This window comes from Ichthyophthirius multifiliis (assembly GCF_000220395.1).
Source record: "Ichthyophthirius multifiliis unplaced genomic scaffold scaff_1120509251047, whole genome shotgun sequence".
Taxonomy (NCBI): Eukaryota; Ciliophora; class Oligohymenophorea; order Hymenostomatida; genus Ichthyophthirius; species Ichthyophthirius multifiliis.
The window spans coordinates 27,467-40,261 of NW_004086254.1; the positions used below are offsets into that span (position 1 = coordinate 27,467).

At 13.4% G+C, this 12,795-nt stretch overlaps 3 protein-coding genes across 3 annotated transcripts, besides 37 other annotated features; 1 reads left to right on the plus strand and 2 right to left on the minus strand. All coding sequences in view use genetic code 6, as the record gives it.

Annotated features, from left to right (window-relative positions):
• The first annotated feature begins 318 nt into the window (after positions 1 to 318).
• Positions 319 to 396: a microsatellite.
• Positions 397 to 572: 176 nt separating this feature from the next.
• Positions 573 to 650: a microsatellite.
• A 258-nt stretch (positions 651 to 908) lies between these two features.
• IMG5_134370 (hypothetical protein) lies at positions 909 to 3,314 on the minus strand (the record flags this gene model as incomplete). The annotated part of the gene is made up of 10 exons (XM_004031886.1): positions 909 to 928; positions 1,408 to 1,469; positions 1,524 to 1,729; positions 1,896 to 2,055; positions 2,130 to 2,230; positions 2,281 to 2,454; positions 2,498 to 2,656; positions 2,879 to 2,947; positions 3,032 to 3,147; positions 3,305 to 3,314. 10 exons carry the CDS (start codon positions 3,312 to 3,314, stop codon positions 909 to 911), a joined length of 1,077 nt encoding a protein of 358 aa, XP_004031934.1.
• Positions 2,076 to 2,148: a microsatellite.
• Positions 2,090 to 2,148: a microsatellite.
• Positions 2,661 to 2,746: a microsatellite.
• Positions 2,667 to 2,780: a microsatellite.
• Positions 2,668 to 2,776: a microsatellite.
• Positions 2,668 to 2,875: a microsatellite.
• Positions 2,694 to 2,833: a microsatellite.
• Positions 2,702 to 2,848: a microsatellite.
• Positions 2,708 to 2,850: a microsatellite.
• Positions 2,720 to 2,837: a microsatellite.
• Positions 2,962 to 3,021: a microsatellite.
• A 395-nt stretch (positions 3,315 to 3,709) lies between the features above and the next one.
• Positions 3,710 to 3,750: a microsatellite.
• Positions 3,711 to 3,753: a microsatellite.
• A 40-nt stretch (positions 3,754 to 3,793) lies between these two features.
• Positions 3,794 to 3,895: a microsatellite.
• A 94-nt stretch (positions 3,896 to 3,989) lies between these two features.
• Positions 3,990 to 4,037: a microsatellite.
• Positions 3,999 to 4,057: a microsatellite.
• Positions 4,009 to 4,063: a microsatellite.
• A 105-nt stretch (positions 4,064 to 4,168) lies between these two features.
• Positions 4,169 to 4,204: a microsatellite.
• A 150-nt stretch (positions 4,205 to 4,354) lies between these two features.
• Positions 4,355 to 4,400: a microsatellite.
• A 393-nt stretch (positions 4,401 to 4,793) lies between these two features.
• Positions 4,794 to 4,836: a microsatellite.
• Positions 4,798 to 4,834: a microsatellite.
• Positions 4,837 to 5,379: 543 nt separating the features above from the next.
• IMG5_134380 (kinesin motor domain protein) lies at positions 5,380 to 6,482 on the plus strand (the record flags this gene model as incomplete). The annotated part of the gene is made up of 5 exons (XM_004031887.1): positions 5,380 to 5,420; positions 5,568 to 5,896; positions 6,107 to 6,221; positions 6,306 to 6,371; positions 6,442 to 6,482. Exons 1-5 carry the CDS (start codon positions 5,399 to 5,401, stop codon positions 6,480 to 6,482), a joined length of 573 nt encoding a protein of 190 aa, XP_004031935.1. The 5' UTR covers positions 5,380 to 5,398.
• Positions 5,426 to 5,480: a microsatellite.
• Positions 5,428 to 5,494: a microsatellite.
• Positions 5,430 to 5,483: a microsatellite.
• Positions 5,474 to 5,543: a microsatellite.
• Positions 6,223 to 6,277: a microsatellite.
• Positions 6,483 to 7,640: 1,158 nt separating the features above from the next.
• Positions 7,641 to 7,680: a microsatellite.
• Positions 7,681 to 7,809: 129 nt separating this feature from the next.
• Positions 7,810 to 7,841: a microsatellite.
• Positions 7,842 to 8,610: 769 nt separating this feature from the next.
• Positions 8,611 to 8,672: a microsatellite.
• A 742-nt stretch (positions 8,673 to 9,414) lies between these two features.
• Positions 9,415 to 9,440: a microsatellite.
• Positions 9,441 to 9,661: 221 nt separating this feature from the next.
• Positions 9,662 to 9,697: a microsatellite.
• A 60-nt stretch (positions 9,698 to 9,757) lies between these two features.
• IMG5_134390 (hypothetical protein) lies at positions 9,758 to 12,052 on the minus strand (the record flags this gene model as incomplete). Its single annotated transcript, XM_004031888.1, has 6 exons — positions 9,758 to 9,803; positions 9,871 to 9,988; positions 10,039 to 10,175; positions 11,358 to 11,485; positions 11,653 to 11,665; positions 11,988 to 12,052. The coding sequence occupies 6 exons, from the start codon at positions 12,050 to 12,052 to the stop codon at positions 9,758 to 9,760; spliced, it is 507 nt and encodes a 168-aa protein (XP_004031936.1).
• Positions 10,475 to 10,546: a microsatellite.
• Positions 11,724 to 11,808: a microsatellite.
• Positions 12,053 to 12,366: 314 nt separating the features above from the next.
• Positions 12,367 to 12,441: a microsatellite.
• Positions 12,442 to 12,525: 84 nt separating this feature from the next.
• Positions 12,526 to 12,642: a microsatellite.
• The last annotated feature ends 153 nt before the right edge of the window (positions 12,643 to 12,795 follow it).

The window sequence follows — 12,795 nt, forward strand, 5'->3', positions numbered from 1 at the left end:
TTTTTTTTCTTTTTTACTGATACTATATTAGATATTCTTTATTAATTTTTTATAGATGAAACATTTTTATAAGAAGGCATATCTAATTAAATTTCAAAAGGACTATTTTTAGGCAATATATTTAATAAAATATTAGTATTATTTTCTAATTCTCCTAAAAATTAATTATTATTTCTAAAAAGAGGAAGTTTTAATGTAAAATTATTTTAATTCATTTTTTTTTTAAGTTAAATATAATGTTTTATTGTAATAAAAAAAAAATATTATAAAAATGAAATATATTTAAATATAAACTTTATATTTAATATTTTAATAAATTTAATAATAAAAATTTTATAATAAATAAAATAAAAAAGTTAATAATAATTACTTTATATAAAAATAATATATAAAAAAAAATATGTTACATTTATACAATGATATAAATATTTTAATAAATATATTAAAAAGCATAAATATCTAAAAAATAGAAGAATAAAATAAAAATATTAAAGTATAATTATATTAAATAATTTATATAAAGAAAATTAAAAAAAAAAAATGTATAGGTAAAAAAAGATGTTAAATAAATAATATATATATATATATATATAAATATAAATATATATATTTAATATATATATATATATATTTACATATATATATATATAATCTTTTTGTTTCATCTATCATAATTTGTATATGGTTGATTATTAAATTCTTAATTTTTTACTTTTATTCTCTATTATTTTAAATTTTAATATAACAATATTTTTATAAAAAATACTTAATCTATTTAACTATATAATTCTTAATCTTTTTCATTTTTTAGTCTTCTTAATTCTTATTAAGCAATATCAAATTTTTCAGAATATTATTGAATTTAATTAAATAGATCTTTATTTTATTCTTATAAATATCTATTTTCTTCAATAATAGAACTTTTATTCTTTTTTTTAAAAAAAAAAAAATTAAAATTTTAATAAAATAATTTTTTTTTTCTTTTTTTTTAATATAAATATTAAATAAATTTACATTTTCTAATTATTTAACTTAGAATTCTAATTCACTACATTAAGCAATTATTTATTTATATTATTTATCATCTGTGACCGATTTTTATTTTAGCTATTTTTTTTATTATTAACATAAATTAACTAATATAAATTTACTTTTAAATCATTTATTTAATATTTTAATTCTCTATTTTCATTTTTTAAATCAACTAATTCTGCCGAATATTTTTCCAAAAGAGATTTATTTTCTTTTCCATCTGCAAATTTTCTCTATTATATATATATATATTTTTTATATATAAAAATATTCATTTTTATTAACAAAAAACTTTAAATTCTTATATATCCTAGTTTCTACGTTCTAATTCATTACTTAATTATTATATTTACCTTTCTTATTCATTTAATTTACTCTTTTAATTATCTATAATTTCATCTTTTTATTCTAAAACTTCTCTATGTTTTATTCTTAATCTTTAAATAAATAAAATAAATATTAAAATAAATCTAACAAAAAAAAAAGTATACTTTTCAATAATACTTTCACTTTAAGTAGCTTTATCATTTAATTCTAATCTATATTATTCTTGCAAATTGCTAAATTATCTTTCCACTTGATTTAATTTATATTCACTTTAATCAAGTTCAATTTTCATTTTATCATGTTATTCTCTAAATTATTTTTCTCTTAATAAAGAAGCTTCAGCTCTTTATTTTTCTTAATTAATTTATCCCTTTTTTATATTTTATATATATTTTATTTTATTATTGAAAAAAATACTTGACTTTCATTTACAAATTGAGCCAATTAATCAAGTTCGTATTTACTAGTTTCCATTTACTTTTTTTTTTTTTTTTTTTTTTCCCCCCCTTTTTAAAAAAAAAAATTATAAAAAATACTTTTCTTAAAGTCTATATTTCTTATTTTAAATCTTAGTTAAGTTTTTCTTTTTATTAAATTAAAAATTTGAGTTCTTTCTTTTCATTTAACAAAATATTATTTTCCTATAAAAATTAATCATTTTCATCACCTCTTCTTCTATTTAATTCTTCGTAATGTCTTTAAATTTTAAATATAGAAATTAAAATATATTTATATATAATATTATAATAAATATATATATAATTATATACTATTTATAATGATTATAATTGTTTTTTAATGTCATATTTTCATTTTTAAAGCTATTTATATTATTATTTAATTCTTCTATAGTATCTTCTAATTCTATATTCTTTTATTTTTATTAAATATTTAATTATAAAATAATAAAAATATATATACTTTTTCGGCTAATTATGCATATTTAGGTTCTAAATAAGTTAATTATTTAGATAAATTTTCTTCTCTTTTTAAAGCATCTTCTAAATCTTCTTTTGTTCTATTAATAACATCTCTTGCTTTATTAATTTCGTCTTCATGTCCATTAACAAAGCTATCATATTCTTCTCTAAATCTCTATATATATAATCATATTTTTATATAAATAAAATAAAAAAACCTTTGTTTCATCCAAATGCTTAATTAGAATATTGTTTTCTTCAGTTAATATATGAATATTATGTTTTAAATCATGAATTTCTTCGCCATCATTAAGACCGATAGTTTCAATCAATTTAGAAATATCTTTATTTTTTTAATTTATATGATCTCTAATTAACTATTTAATTTAAATATATTAAAAAAATAAAAAAATTAATAAAATATAATTAAATAATATAAAAAATATAAAAAAAATATTAAAATTAATATTAATATTAATATAAATATTAATAAAATATAAATATAAAAACATATACAAACATAAATATAAATATAAAAATAAAAATAATATAAATATATATTAATAATAAACAAAATTATATAAAATAAAATAAATTACTTTGTTTTCTTCTAATAAAAGTTCAACCATACTAATAAATCTTTTTAAATCACCAGACAAATGATTAACCTAATTTTTAATTAATATATATATATATATATATATATATATATATATATATATATATATATATATATATATATTTATTTTTACTTCTTCTTTTAATATTTTGTTTTCATCATCTAATGCTTTTAAAAGAGGATTTAATCTTTCTGGTTAAATTAAAAGTTCTTCCGAAGCATCTGTAGAAATATTATTTACAATAAGATCTTTTTAATATATAGAAAATCCTTTACCAGAAATAATATCATTAAATTATCTTGTTAATTTTTCATCTTTATTAATTTTTTTTATTGTATTAAAAAAATATTATAAAATAAAAATTTTTCAAAATATTTTATTTTTATACTATATTATCTATAAAACTCATTCTCATTTAAAAAATCAAGTTTTTTTTAATCATCTAAATTCTATATTATAGGATTATTAAAATGGCTCTTTACTTATTCTGTTAATTTATCATGAATATAAGGCTTATCTTATTTTGTATGTAAAACTGATTATCGTTCTTCTTATATTAAACTTAATTATTGCTTATAAAAATTTTAATCAAATCCTGTATGTGTATAACTATTTAACTTTATATTTTATTAATCTTAATATTTATAAATTATAATTTTATATTTTAATTACTTTATTTTTAGACGCTCCTTATGAAATATGTGAACTAAACATTTGCTTTTTTATAAATATATATTTTTATTTAAATTTTTAAATTTTTAAAAAGAAAAATATATATACAATTTTATTGTATAAATAAATAAAAATAAAAATATATATATTAATTTATATATATTTAATAATATATATATATAAATCAAATATAAAAAAAAATAATTGTATTTTAAAATATATATAAATATATTTTTCAATAAAAATAATAATAAATAAATATAAATATAATTAATTGTAAAATATTTTATAAATATAATTAGTAAATAAAAATTTATAAATATATAAAAAACATATTAATTCATGTAATTTTATAAATATTAATTTTAAAAAATAATTTTTTTTTGTATAATATATATTATTTTATTTTAAAAAGAAAATATAAATATATAAATATATATATATATTTATATATATTTATATATATTTTTTATTTTTATTATATTTGCTTATATAAACAATTATCTATTTATTTATCAAATTTTATATATATACATATTTTTTTTTTTTTTAATTATACTTTAATTTTTATAAATCCATTATAAATTCTATTATATATTTTGTATTGTTTTTATTTTTTTATTTTTTTATTTTAATTATAAATAAGAGTTACATTTTTTTTTTTTTTTTAAATACACATATTTATATTTTATTTAAAAAAATATTATAAAATATATTATTTTATATTTTATTACATGTATAATATCTTATAATATAATTATTTTATACAATTATCTTTTTGCAATTATTTTATTTATTGATTAATTTATTTTATGTATTAATTTTTTATTTATGTTTATTCAAAATTATAAATTATTATATAAATAATGCTTTTAAAAAAATAGTATATTTTTATTAATATTATTTTATTTATTATTTATATTTATAATAAATTACAATTAGTTATTTTTTTGAATTTCAAATTTTAATTTATTTATATTATTAATATTTTTAAATACTGAATACATTATATTTAAAGTTTTATAAAATCAAAAGTAATAACTTATTATAAAAAAATCCGTATACATGTATATTAATATATAAATTATATATTAAAAATATCATTTTTATTTATAATTTCAATATAATAAGTTTGCCTATAATAAAATTACAAATATTTTTATTTAATTAATATTTTTATTTAAGATAAAATACTAATAAATAAGTAAATATCATCAAAGAAATTATAAATAAAATTTTTATTTAAATAAAATATTTTTTAAAATTATAAATTCATTATATACAAATTATATATTTATATATTTATAAATATTTTATAACTTAATTACAATAATTTCTAATAATTTTCTAATAATCAAAATTCGTTAATTTATGGCTTTAATATATACAAAAATTAAAAATATTTAAAATTCAAAAAAAACTATCTTTTAATTTTTTTAACAGAATTAACAATTAATTACCTCTCTAAAATATAAAAAAAATCTCCAAAAAAAAAATATATCATAAAAATAATTAAAAATAAATTAAAAAAAACACAATAATAAAAAAATCAAAAACATTTAATGATTAAATAAACTTCAGATAATATTTAAGTTTTAGTAAGAATACGTGAATTAAATTTTAAAGAAAAACTTGAAGGAGCCGTATCATGTATCTAAACAGATAATGTATAAAAATTAAAAATCAATAAAAAACATAAAATCTATAATAAAAACAAAAAAGAATAATCTTTAATAAATATCAATTGATAATAAATAATATTAATATGACACTGTATGTAGTCCTTAATCTACATAATAAGATATTTTTGAAATAGTAGGAAGGCCAATGTCATTAACATGGTTTGAAGGTAACAAATATATAAATATATAAATATATAAATACATAAATATAAATATATAAATATATATATTTATATTTATAAATTTTTATTTATCATTTATTTTTTATATATATTACATATTTATATTTACTAAATATATAAAATTAATTATAGGTTATAATGCATGTATATTTGCATATGGTTAAACTGGAGCCGGGAAAACATATACAATGCTTGGTTAAAATTATTAGAATTTAAATATCGAGAATGAAAGTAGAGGTTTATAGCCTCGTGTATTTGAGTATATATTTAATATATTGGAATAGTTGAAAACATCCAATTTATAGAATGAATATATTATTACTTGTAATTATTTTGAAATATATAACGAATAAATTATAGATTTATTAGCTGATTAATAAAAAATTAATACAAATGCAAGACTTTAAATAAGAGAAGATATCTCAAAAGGTGTTTATGTCGATAATTTATCTGAAGAACAAGTAGAATAAACTGAATAAGCTATCAATTTATTAAATAAAGGTTTTTCGTTTTGTTTATTCTATATTTAAAAATAAATAAAATATATAAAAGGCGCACTTCAAAGACATGTAAGTGCTACAAAAATGAACGCTGATTCAAGCAGATCACATTCAGTTTTTACACTAAATTTTTCATAAAAAGTCTATAATTAAGAAGTTTTAAATATTAAGAATTCCAAATTACATTTCGTTGATTTAGCTGGCTCAGAAAGATAGAAATCAACAGGAGCAGTTGGTGAAAGATTAAAAGAAGCTTCAAATATAAATAAATCATTAACTGTTTTAGGTATATTTATATATATATATATATATATATATATATATATATATATATATATATATGTATTAATAAATTGAACAAAAAAAAAAGGATAAGTAATTAATGCTCTAGTAGAAAATTCTAATGGTAGAACAAGACATGTCCCTTATAGAGATAGTAAATTAACTTTTATTCTAAAAGATTCTTTAGGCGGAAATTCAAAAACTTTTATGATTGCTAATATAAGTGAAGCCAGTAGTTAATTTTAAGAAACTTTGTCAACTTTGAAATTCGCTTAGAGAGCTAAAATGATTAAAAATAAAGTTTGTTTTTTTTGTTTTATTTATGAAATAAAATTATTATTATTTTTATAAAGGCTTAAATAAATGAAGAAAGCTAGGGAAATATATAATAATTAAAAAAAGAAATAAATAGACTTTAATAAGAGTTATAAGTTTATAAAAATCTAAGAAATGATAATGTATAGGAATTAAACCTTAATAATAGTTAAATTATTTACGAAGAATAATTATTACTTTCGAATTCATTTTCCTAAGAAAATTTAAACTAAAATATTTAAGAAATTAAATAATTAATAGGTTTATTTTTGTTTTATTATTTTATTTTAATTTAAAAAAAAAAAAAAATAGTTAATGAAAATAATAAAATTGAAAAAAGTCAAACTTTATATTTTTAAGATATTGAAAATCTTAAATAAAAATTAAAAGAAGTTAATTTTGATATTGAAAATGAGTATTTTTAATTATTTTATTGTGTTTATAAAATTTTTATTAAAAAATAAAAAGAGATGTTTTCCTTTAGAAAGATGATTTATTTAATTTAAAGGAATAAATATAATCTGCTGTTCATACCTATATTTTATTTGAATAGTTTAAATTAAAAAGAAAAAAATAATTGATTTAGTTGATGAAACATTTTAAATAAATGCTTTAAATGAATAACTAATTGAAAAAAATAAAATAATTGAATAGTAATAAATAGAAATTAAAAAGTAAATTTAATTTTACTAAAATCATTTTTATAATTAAATTTAAATAAATAGAAAAGACCAATAAATAAAAGAAGAAAATATTTAAAATAATTATTATAAAGAGATTATTGAATCATAAGAATAAGAATTAAATTAATTAAAAGTAAAGATAAAAAAAATAAATTCAAAATTCAAAAAAAATAAAAAAAAGCAAATAAATCTCTAATAATAATAATAAGAAAATGAATTAAAATTAATTAAATAATAATGTTTATAACATAAAAATGATGAAAATAATCAATTTAATTATGAATTAGTATAATAAAACAAACAATTATATGAAAATATAAACGAATAAAAACATTAAATATAAAAATTAATAAAACTATATGACGATATAAGACTGAAATGGGAAAAAAATTAGAGCATTTATTAAAAAGTACATTAAGTATAAAAAAAAAATTAAAAACAAAAAAATTAAACAAAAATATTAAATATAAAAGTAAAAAACTGATTTGGAAAAACAAAGTAGTGAACTTTAAAATTAAGTGAATAAATTATAAGACGAAAATGAAAATCTTGTTTAAACTTTTAGTTAAATATAAACTATATACAATTCGAAATTATAAAACGAAAAAATATAAAACGAATAAAATGCATCTTTATAAAAAAATAATTTAATGTATGAATCAATTATAGAAAATGAAAGAAACAAATATATTTTATTAGAAAATAATTTACTTAAATACTAAGAAGTATTTCTAATTATTTTTTAATTTAATAAAATACATAAAAAAATAAAAAAAGGATTTAGAAACTGCATATTAAACTATAGATTATTAATAAGCTTAATTAGATGAAAAAAATTTATTAATATAATAATTATAATAGCTTTAATAAAAATATAAAAGCGAATTGGAAAAAATAAGAAAAAAACAAGAATAATAACTTCTTTTATTTCAAAACTAGAAATAAAATCCACCCATTAAGATTATTTCATTTTAAGAATTTTAAAAAGATAAAAATTCTACATAAAAAAATAAAGAAATGGAATTAGATGATAGTATTGAAATATTAGGATAATATCAAGTTAATTAAAAAAATGAAAAAATACTTGAAAATATTTACGATAATGAATAAAAAACTAATCAATAAACTATTATTATAGATGAAGAAAATACACATGATTAAAAAATTTAAAAGGTAAAAATATTAAATGAATAGTTAGAAAAAGAAATCATTAAACTTTAAGATTAAAACTAATAACTAGTAAATGAAAAAAGAGATATTTTAAATAAATTTTAAATTATTTAAAACGAAACATATATAAAACATTAAAAAATGGTTAATTAATATAAAGAATAAGAAGAAAGAATAAATGTAATTAAAATTATAAATATAAATAAATATGTATATTTATCTCTCTATATATATATAATTATATATATATGTATATATATATATATATATATATATATACATATATAATTTTTTTCATTTTTAATTTTTTAAATAAAGAATAAATATGAATAAATATTATAATAAAATGAAGAATTGAAAAAATTCCTTTTATTTAATTAATATAATGAGGTTAAGAATTTTAATTCCTAATAAGTGTAAAATAAAAAATAATTTCTAAAAAAAAAATATTATATTATTATTTTAATTTTTAATTAATTTCTATTTAATTAATTTAAAGTTTATAACAAGAAATTTAATAAATAAAAAATTAATAAAATACCTAGAACTAGAATACACAATGTTAATAATAAAATATTTAAGATTTATAAATATAATAATTATAATTAGAAAATAAGTGTTTAAAAGATAATATTTAATAAAAATAAATATAAAATAATTAATAATAAATAACTGTATAAAAAGTAAAAAAAAAAAATACAAATTTAAAAATACATAATATCTTTCTTAAATAAAAAAGTATTATTTTGATGAAGATTTTATAACCTTTATTAAATAATATGTGAAAGATAATTTCCATATAAGCATAAATAATAAATAAAAATATGTAAATTAATTAGATTAAATAAAAGATACAAAATAAATTCAGCATTTAATTACTGAAATTTTGAATAATGTAAAATATTAAAACATTTTTCAAGTATTTTTTATTATTTTTTCAAAGTAAAAAGAGAATTTACTGTAACAAGATATAGATAATTTAAATTTCTTTTAAAATAAAAAAAGAAAACTTAATAATTAAATAGATTCTAATAATAATAATAATAATAATAATAGTGCACTATAATAAAGAAATTTAAATATTATATAAATAAACTGATGATAATATATAATTAAATTAATATTTATAAAATTTTTTTAATCTAAAAAAATACAATTATCATTTAATTTATTTTATTTTTTCCAAATATATTTTTAAAAGAATACATTAAAATAAAATAAAAAGAATAGAATAAATATATATATAATTTATAATATATATAAAAATGAATTGTAATTTATATAAAATAAAATTTTTATAAAAAGTAAAATTAAATAATTATAAAGCATTTATTATATATATATATATATATAGCTTATTCTTATATATAATTCACTTTTTATAAACATTTTATTCTTATATTGAACCTAATTTTTCCCTTTTTTTTTAAAAAAAAATAAATAAATATAAAATATGAGAAAAATACATATATAATAACATTTTACCATAAATTTTCATTATCATCATATTCATCTAATTAAAAATGCTATATATTTTATTATCCTTAATTATCTTTTTAGTTTACAAAAAAGAGCTTGTCAACGCAAATTTTGAAAGCATCATCTAATATAATATTGTAAATAGAAAATATTTAATAAAATATTAATAGATACCAATCATTCTAGGCATCAGTTTTTTTAATATATTTGAACTTTCTTCTAAACAAGGATTAGTATTAACTTCAATCAACCACAAATGTAAATTCTCATCTATAATAAAATCAAATCCGAATATTTCAAAGCAGTATTTTCTATTTAATTAATTGATTTTTTTCTTTATACAATTAAAAACAATTAAAACAATTTATTTCATTTTCTATACAACTTATTAATCAAAGTCAATATTTTTAAACATATTTTAAAAATATTAAAAACTTAATTAATTTCCATTTTCATATTATCCATATTTTTCACTATTTTATTATATTGCATTATTTGTTAAATGAATGTATTAATTTTGAGGGTCATTTAAATTAAAAATTTCACTAGAAGTTCTTATATATCCTTCTCTTTTTATTTTATTTAAAATTATATTAGATATATAAATTTGTATATAAATATATAAATATATAAATATATATAGATATATATATATATATATATATATATATATATATATATAAATCTTAAAAAAGTAAACATTCATATCTTAAGAAATAAGGGCCCAAATTCTAAAATCAAATTTTCTTCCGTCAATTAAAAAAGGTTTTTCAATATATTTTTGAACAACAAATCTTTAAACTTTTAAATTTTAAATATTATTTTATTATTCCTTTTTCTATTAATTGATATTCTAAATATTTAAATCAACAAGAGAATTTTATTTATATATTTTTTATTTTTTATAAATAATTTATTCGTTATTTATAACAGATTAATTTCTTCTGAAACTAATTTATCTAACAGACTAAGGTTTATTATATAAATTTATTTAATTATTATCCTAAACTTAATTTTAGTTCCCATTAAAATAATAACTTATATGTTTAAGAAGTGTTTCTAAATTTTAAAATATATGAATACCCCTTCCCCTATTTAAAAAACTAGGTTTAAGAAGCCAAAGAAATTATGTTGAATTTTCTTTCATGAATTTTTTATTTATTTTAGTTTTAGAATTTTTTTGTGTATTTTTATTATTATTATAGAAAAATTGTATAAGTTATTTTTTTATTTCATTTTTATTTTTTTATTTGACAGGGTTATATTTCTCAAAACAATCTAAAAATTAATTTATTGAAATTTCACTTTTTTTTTCATCTAATATAAATGTTATTGGTGTAATTTCAAATACATTAAATTTTATTGGAGAAACCTTTTAATATTTAATTAAATTTCTAATCAAATTATCTTTCTCGGTTATTTCTTAATGGAATTCAAAATGATTCACTAATTATTTATAATTATTATTTGCTATTAATCTTGAATATTAATACCCTTAGTTGCTTTATTACCATTTGAAATTTACAAACATCGTTTAAGAATGGTTTGTTTCTATCCAATTTTTACGGGTTTACATTACTTTTCTTATTAATTAACAATTATTACCATCACCAAGATAATACTTTTTATTTATTTTTTATATATAAAAAAATAAAAATAATAATACTTTAAATATGCTAGGTTCGTATTATTATTCGGGTATTATAATTTTTTAATTGGTTATATTATATTAATTATTGATATTTTTAATTTAACTCTCATTTTTATCGGATAATAATTAATTATTACTTTGTATATCAAACTATTTTTTAATTTTAATAAATTTAAGTTAATTTTAATTGATAGATATTAATATATATATTAAATTTATTATTTTTTTACATTAAATATTTTGTAATTTTAATTAAAGTTTATTATAATATTATAATTATTAATTTATTATAAGAAATAAATAATTAAAAAAAAAAGTTTATTTTTATTTTTACATTTTAACAATTGTTTTACTAAAAAAAAGGAATTTTAGAAACATTATTAGTTATTTAATTAGTTTATAAAAATAAATAAGTTTATAATTTATTATCCTATATTAATTATGAAAAATCATTAAATTTAAAGTTATTTACTTAAATTTATTAATTTGAGCTTTTTTAGATCTTTAATTTATTTCTTTAACAACAGTTACGAACATTTTAAAAACTAAGTTATTTGATTATTATATCTTAAGGATATTAATTTTAAAGGCAATTATATCCTTAAACAATTTATTGTTTTTCATAGTTAAAATCAATATTAGATCTTATATTTAATAATTTAAATTGTTATTTATTTTAATAATTTTCAAAAGATTATACATGCTATTTATTCAAACTATAAAAATAATTTAATATGTATACTGTAATAATAAAAAATAATATACACTTATTTATTGTTATTATTCTTATACTAAGTTATTTAATTAATTAAGTGTTATACATTCATTTTTTGATTTTATTAAATTTAGAAATTAAATAAAAAATTAATGTTATAAATAATAATAATAGAAAATACATTTAATAAAATAATAAAATTTATTAAATACAAAAATTACAATAAATATAATATTTTTTAAATATATATTATATAATTAATATAACTTTTATAATAAAAATATGATTATCTTTTTAATTATAATAATAAATTAATAAAAATAATAATAATAAATAATATAAAAATAATAATAATAAATAATATAATAATAATAATAATAATAATAATAATAATAATAATAATAATAATAATTTTAATATTAAAATCAATTTTAATTCAATAAATTTTTAGCTTATTAAATTGCTAACTCAATTTAATTATCATTCCAAGGAATTTTACATTATTGATTGTTTAAAATATAATCTTTAACTGCTTTTATTAAAATTTTATTATAATTTTAGTTTT